Source organism: Temnothorax curvispinosus, unplaced genomic scaffold, assembly GCF_003070985.1.
Source record: "Temnothorax curvispinosus isolate PA1 unplaced genomic scaffold, ASM307098v1 QBEX01004361.1, whole genome shotgun sequence".
Lineage (NCBI taxonomy): Eukaryota > Metazoa > Arthropoda > Insecta > Hymenoptera > Formicidae > Temnothorax > Temnothorax curvispinosus.
Window position 1 is genome coordinate 1,125 of NW_020214141.1, and position 8,104 is coordinate 9,228.

Genomic DNA, 8,104 nt, shown 5'->3' on the forward strand with positions numbered 1-8,104 from the left:
GCCCCGCATTTCGGCGGGCTATGGGAAGCCGGAGTTCGAAGCGTGAAACACCACCTTCGACGAGTAGTGGGGGCTCACACCCTCACGTTCGAGGAATTCGCGACACTCCTGTGCAATATAGAGGCCTGTCTAAACTCCAGGCCGCTCGCCCCGCTCACCGATTCCGCTGACGAATATGAAGCGCTCACTCCCGGTCATTTCTTGATAGGCGCCGCGTTAACCGCGAGCCCCGAAGCCTCCGTGCTTCATCTTAATGAAAATCGGCTCTCGCGTTGGCAAGTGGTCCGTCAGACGACAGAACGGTTCTGGAAGCTGTGGCAAACCGATTACGTCAACACGCTGCAGCAAAGAGCCAAGTGGCGAAAATCTGGAAAGGAGCAAATCCGAGTAGGACAGCTCGTACTCCTTCAAAACCCGTTACTACCACCGTGCAAGTGGGAGTTAAGCCACATAATCCAATGTCACGCGGGCTCCGATAATGTCGTACGAGTCGTAACAGTAAAGACCGCAACGTCCGAATTCAAGCGGCCCGTTGTAAAAATCTGCGTATTACCAATCGATATCGAAAACGCCGAAACGCCGGCGTAACTTCGTACACCGTGCCCTATGCACTTATTCGAATCGCCCAAACTTAGCGACCGCCTCGAGCAACGCGCTAGTTCAGCCATGCGATTTCGAAACGAAGGTTTCGAGGCGGGCGGTATGTTGAGGATTCCCCCAATTTAGCAATGTAAAAATTATATCTTAAACCGTTATATGTACTGCAATATACGTTTCGTTTGCTTCTCACGCGAAATGCTCGATAAGTTCGGAACCGCCGGAAAAAGCCGAGCCGCGCCGAAGGCGAGCGCGCGTCAGCATCCCCACGCGGCTCGCCCGACCGCCGGCCTCCCTTCCAACGAACCCGCCGCGCCGCGGTATATAAGCCGGTGCTCCGACAGGAGCCGAGACTTCGTCTTATCTCCGGCTCTCTGCTGCCTTCGACGAAGCCTACCCTATCCAACTTCCTAGGGCGACACATAAAACGAGGTCCGGTGCTCCGAGTCTCGACTGAGTACTCTCAGGTGTCCCCGAATTCCAGCCTACCAAACCGACGATCACGATTCCGCGGGGTCGAGCACGCTCGGTCTCGTTGCGAGCCCTCTCGCTGTCGTGACCCCGGTGCTTAATTCGCTTCCTGCCGTATGTACCTACCGCGTCTCTGTAGGCATCGGACGTTAGACCGTGTTTCGCAACTCCGTCACACCGCGACAATTGCATCCGCGATACCGTCTATCGTTTTTACCGCTGTTCATTGCGCATTTATGTAAATCGCACTTCAAAATTACGCATACTACAAGTCACAACGCGTCGAGTGCATTCGCACTAATTTCTTTGTACATCTCGCGTTTCGTCAGTTTCGTTTTGTTATATCGAATAAAGTTTATATGTATTATAAATTAATTGCTGTCTTTTGGGCCTTCCACTCAACTTCCTAACAAGCGATCGAGTCCGCGGTTAACTGAAACCCCGGTCGTCTCATAGTTAAAGGGCTGAACGAAGCCACTCGCAATTATCTCGCGTTCTCGCGGAACGGATTCGGCGATTCGTTCGGCGCGTTTATTGCGCGCCCGAACAAAGGTAATAAATAAAAATTTTACTTTTTTATTTAGTGGCTGTCTATCGTTACTATTGAATCGCAATAGTATTTTTCCATAAGAAACCATTCGTCAATAGTTTTCGTGAATAGTTACTATTGGAAAATACTTAAGCTCTGTGTCCACGATACAAGAAATTGGACAAAGAAATTGAACCAAGTTCTTTGCGCAAAAAGCAATGTCTTGTATAGAAACAGATGGCGCTGCGATAGAAAACTGTGATGGAAATAATCGATTCTGGCTGCGGTCCACTTGACGCTACAAATACTTCGGAGCATTTTTCTTCTCCTTCTTTCTTCATTGAAAGCATTTGTAGCGTCAAGTGGACCGCAGCCTCTATTAACCGCCCGGTGCCAGTAACCTCAAAAAAGAAAGAAGGATCAAGATGATGCACGAAACGATGTGTAGGTTACTTTAATTAGGCTACTTTAATTATTTATGCAAAAAAATGTTATTGCAACATTTTTATAATAACGTCATCTGTTATGTATTTTGATCAGATTTCTAACATATCTTTGTATATACATATATAGAAATGTTCCACATGGGACACTTCCTACATCTCCGAGTGAAGAAGGTGATGCTGCACAAGAATCGCGTTCATCATTGCCTGCAAATCGTTACATCTCCGATTAGTGTTCTTATACCACGCAATTCGCATGTTCAACAACGAAACGATTCAACATCTTCATGAGTTTCGTGGCAATTGGTAACAGGGACTGGTATTTTATGTAGTTCCACGATTGCTAATGCTCCACGCCTGGACAACGTATCAACGCTCGATTCAGATTGTAACCCATCACGTGCTACTTGCCATAGAGTCTGGCGTACACCGTAAGAACATAGCGCAAACGTAAATAACGATACACAGTGAGTATTAAATACGTGAAACTTGAATACGAACTGGATTGCTTGCTTATACGTTTTATAGTCCTGGAAAATAACGTATATACAGTTTCAGATGCTTGTGACGATTTTGAAGAATAAATAGCTCAACGACAATGAACAAATTAAAAAGGTTGTTAACTCTTGCAACTATTGCTATGGCTGTAGAACATCATGAAAAGCAGCAAAAAGAACGAGAAAAACAAAAGCGACGATGAACACGGAGATGATGGACAAGAGAATGGATTCTACGAAGACAACGTCAATTAAGAGGATCGCTTCATTTAGCACACAGTGAACTTCTCCATGAAGATGTTGAGTCTTTTCATTCATTTTTCAGGATGGATCCGCGTTTATTTAACATTTTATTGGATAAAGTATCTCCATTTATTCAAAAACAAGACACAATTATGCGACAATGCATTCCGCCGAGTCAAAGATTATCTATAACTTTACGATACTTGGCAACTGGAGAATCATATCGGAGTCTAGAATTCACAACAAGGATACCTACTTGTACCTTATCACGTATCATACCTGAAACGGTCAGAGTAATCTACGAGGTACTAAGAGATGAGTATTTGAAGGTAAATATTTAAACGATAATTTTTATTTTCTAGTACAAAATACATCAAGAATACTTAACGTAAAACACATAATATTATAGATTCCAGATACAGAAGATGAGTGGAATCGTGTTGCTGAAGACTATATCACACAATGGGATGTGCCAAACTGCATCGGTGCATTAGACGGCAAACATATTCAGTTTAAAGTTCCTCTGAGCCAAGGATCGTTGTACCGTAATTATAAAGGAACTGACAGTATAGTTCTTCTGGCACTAGTAGATGCGAATTACCTGTTTCTGTACGTAAATGTCGGAGTAAATGGGCGAGTGGTGATGGCGGAGTTTTTCGAGACAGTGATTTATCTCAATTACTAGAGAGTCCTGCAAATCTACTGAATATTCCATCAAATAAACCACTTCTTGGGATGACTGAACCAATGTCATATGTTATTCTAGCGGATGCTGCTTTTCCTCTTTGCAACAATATTTTAAAGCCGTATCCATTCCGAAACATGACGCATAGTGAACGCATTTTCAATTATAGACTTTCTAGGGGTCGTAGAGTTGTAGAAAATGCTTTTGGAATTTTGGCAAACCGATTTTGTGTACTGCAAACTGTAATTTACTTACCGGTTGAGACAGTACAAAATGTAACTTTAGCTTGCTGTGCATTGCATAATTTTATAGGTAAAGCAGCATTTAATGAAATAACAAATGTCAAAGACATCAATTTTGACTCATCAATATATAATAATCAGTTACAAAGTCTACATGTAACTAATGTTCGTCCAAATCGAAATTCTCTTCATGTACGTTCAACGTTTAAACAATATTTTAATACAGTCGGTTCGGTTTCTTGGCAAGAAAATATGGTACAATAATATGAGTAATGAGATATAAGTAATTTATAATGAAAAGGCTCCACAAACTTGAAGAAACGCATATACGCCCGCGTATAAATATATAGTATATATTTTAGTATAATTATATAAATATATATAATAAGTAATATAAGTATATAATAATAATAAGTATATTAAGTATAAAATTAAGTATAACTAGTATATTATATAATAGTAAGTGTATCAGTAATAAGTAATAAATAATAAGTATATAAGTAATGAACTAATGAGATGTAAGAGATATAAGTAATGAGAATTAGCTCAGGTATATTGAAACAATAATTAGGTCGTCAGAATAATTGTAGACATATAGCTCCAATATAGTTATACTTTTTATTTTTTAATACCATTTTTTACAAAAAACTTTGTTCAGCATAAGTGAGCGGCATTGTGAGGAAAAAAACGAAGAAACATTAAAATTTGAACATATATGTAAAAATAAAAATAAATAAATGTAATCGATATAGTTTGAAGTTATTGTTAATCATTTTCATTGCACAGCACTGTCTATATCCTGCGCTTCTTAAACGAGATTTAAAATATTAACTTGTAGTCTCCGTAAACGTCGTCCGTCTTTTATGCACTGCATTTCTGACTTCAAAAATAATAGCCAATGATGAAGACCAGCGTCTTCTTCCTTTTCTTCCTGTTTCTGATCATCTTTCTTTATGTCTTTCAACGCAGCGTTGATGTTTGTCCAAAATGCTTCGCTAGTATTTTCGTTTGGTTCTACTTTTTTTCTTTTGCTTCCTTTACCCGATGTGAGCTGCGAACTTGACGCACTGGAAGTTTCAGAATGCACACTCTGTGTTTCGATCATTTCTTCTGTTTCATTTATGTGGAATAGACGTCGTTGCTGAAGAATTTGTAGTCTTGATAGGGGTTGAATTACAAAAATCTGTAAAGTAAGACTTTATAGTCATGGCTTGTTGCAAAATAAAATAGATTAGTGCGTAAATTTATGTTATACCAGTAATTTTTGATACATATTCAAATAAATAATGGATTTAATTTTACCTTTTCTTGATATATTGTATTATGGCTGTTATTTGATCTCAATACTTGTTGTACATCCGTGAAAAATAAGTCATCTATATTCTCATCGTTTTCGCATTCTTGAGAGGATGTAGAAGTATCAACATATGATTTTGCGACAATATTTTTTGATACAGAGGATTCGCCTTTTCTGGATGCTACATGAGGTGCCAAGAAACTTAATTCTTCAAATAGCCACCAAGTTGGTTTATACGTCGTCTGCACCAGCTCCGCTCGATTTAGATTTTTGAATTTTATTAATTTGCTCCAAGTATTGTGTTCTTAAATTAGCAATTTTTTTCTTTATTACATCTACGGTAACCACACAACCACTCAGTTCGAGAAGCTGCTCAGCTATTGTTTGCAGAGCTTTCAATCTTTTATCTCGATTATGATAATCTCCGCTTTTTTGTTAAGTCCACAGATCCTGAAATTATTACAATATATGTATAGTATAAATATAATAATATAATATAATAAATGTATGTATATATAATATATATATATATATGTATATATACAACATTATATATATATGTGTGTGTACACGTATGCATTTCGTATCATCGAACATTTTTGAAATATGTGAAAAATATCGTTTCACAGGATTGTCCTCCATAAGAAACGAAGTGACACGCAACGATATCACTCGCGCGTGTCATCAGTTTTGCACGCTCTTTCGCTGCGCAAAGACTCGCGTTATTTTATGCCGATAGAAATATTTTGAAAATAAAACAAAGCAACGATTCAATCGACGTTGAATAATTATCGATTACGATAATATTGAATGCAATTCAATCGTTATATTTGTTTTTTCTCAAAGTATCCTCGTGAAAATAACAGTACTGAAATAAAATTTGACAACGTTTAACAGTGGACGTCCATGTGCTACGTGGGTATTTACGTACCTATTTCCGTACTTGAAAATCGCGGCACAATGTTTTCATTTACGTGAGCGAAGAATTTTTTGATTGCGGCACATTTGTCTGACCTGCTCCAACATGTCGCGGTACTTGTTACCGAATTCTTCGCTGTGCAATCCGTCGCACAGCTGAAGGAGTCGGTAGCGCAGTTGCGCAGGCGTAAAAATTGCGAACTCGGGGATCGAACTTATGAGAGGTTCCCACGACGATAAGGTGTTGGGGGTAAACGTCGTTAGGGCGTGTCTCATTATCAGTAGGTCCATGCGAGACGTAAAGTCGCGTATCGTCATTTTTGGACCGGGCCTTTTTTTGGATCCGGTCGAGGTGGCCGAGGTAGTCGAGTCACCGACGCTTATACTTTTCGACGTCGACGGTGAGGCTGCTGCTTTTTTCAGTCTTTTTGAACCTCTCGAGGTCAAGGTGGCCGAGGTGGTTGAGTCACTAGCTGATTTTTTTATCGGCTCGCGTCTCGGTAAAGCTGGCGGTGATGACGGACCAGGTGCATGGCCATTCGACTTGGCTGGCGTTTGGATCGGTAGTCCTTTGGACAGTCTCCGGGTCGAAGTGGTCGAGTCATCGATTTCTTCTTCGATCGTTGGTAAGGCTGCTGATGCTGCTGCTTTAAAACGCTTTGAGCGTCTCAAGGTCGAGCTGTCCGTGGTGGTTGATGAGTCATAACCGGTCATTTTGACTTTCGGCAATATCGGCGGCGGCGACGGCGTTTGCGACGTTGTTGACCAATATCCGCGCACCCACCACGCACGGCCATCTGACTCTTTTTTGGACGAGACGCTCACGTGTTCTGTCGCAGCAGCAGCAGCAGCAGGACGACTACCAGTGGCGGTGGTAGCGAGAGGCTGACATTCGTTTTTTTCGGGCGACGGTACGACGAACGTTCCCATCGTTCCTCTCCATCTCTTACCAGCTTTTCGACGGAGCGCTTTATATTCGTCCAACGGGTCGTGTTTTCTTTTTCTACTGATTCTCGGAGGTCGCGGTTGAGAATCGTCTCTCGTCGACATCGGCGGCGGCGGCGACGGCGTTCGCGACGTTACTGACCAATATCCGCGCGCGCACCCCGCACGGCCATCCGACTCTTTTTCGGATGACACGCTCACGTGTTCTGTCGCTACAGCAGCAACAGGACGACTACCAGTGGCGGTGGTAGCGGGAGGCTGATATTCGTCTTCGTTGGGCGACGGCGCCTTCGCTTCTTCGACTTGGTTGATGGACTCGGGGAAAAACGTTGTTTTTCCTCTCCTACCCGGAGGCCGCGGCTGAGAATCGTCTTCTCTCGTCGACATCGGCGGCGGCGACGGCGCCGCCGTTTCTTCGACTTGGTTGGACTCGGGAAAAAACGTTGTTTTTCCTCTCCTACCTGGAGGCCGCGGCTGAGATTCGTCTTCATCGTCTGTAATTTCTATTATCGTCGTCGTCGTCGTCGTCATTAATGGCTGTGATAACGGCAATTGTGGCTGTGGCGACGGTGGTGCCGCAGCAGCGGGAGGACGTTGACAACTACCGCTAGTTGCAGCGTTAGCAGAAGTCGTTAATGGCGGTGATAACGGCAATTGCGGCTGTGGTGACAGTGGTGCCGCAGTAGCGGGAGGACGTTGACGACTACCGCTAGTTGCAGCGTTAGCTGAAGTCGTTAATGGCGGTTGATCGTCGTCGTCGTTGTCGTCGTCGTCGTCGTTGTCGTCGTCGTAGTAGTCGTCGTGAGTTTCGCGACCGCGTCTTTTTTCGCGGCGTATCATTCGTAGTCGTGTCCTGACATTTCGTACCGTTATCGTTTGCCTGTCTTTTTTTATTACGCACCACGCGTAGTACTCCCCGGGCCATTGTATGACGTTCATCGGAAATACGTCCACGTGGTTCGCTATAAAAGTTGTCAGTAATTCCAGAAATCTAAATTCGTCGTCTATTCGTACCGTCATTCGCGCGACGCGCGCGAATGGTGTATTGGCGTCTAGGATGGCCTGCGCGATTCTCGTTGCTGAATACACGTTGTGGATTATAGCGCGAAGATTTAACAATGGGTGGGATTCGTATTCCGTCAAAAATGTTCTTAATTTGAAAGCCTTTCGTAATGTTCAAAGTAATAATTTATCAGCACGTTCCTATCGTCGTTCGTTAACGTGTCATTGCCCACAA

General features: G+C 42.6%; 1 protein-coding gene across 1 annotated transcript; it reads right to left on the bottom strand.

Annotated features, from left to right (window-relative positions):
* Window positions 1-5,970: 5,970 nt before the first annotated feature.
* Window positions 5,971-7,887, bottom strand: LOC112453446 (mucin-5AC-like). Its single transcript, XM_025014237.1, has one exon. It carries the CDS (start codon window positions 7,885-7,887, stop codon window positions 5,971-5,973), a length of 1,917 nt encoding a protein of 638 aa, XP_024870005.1.
* Window positions 7,888-8,104: the final 217 nt, after the last annotated feature.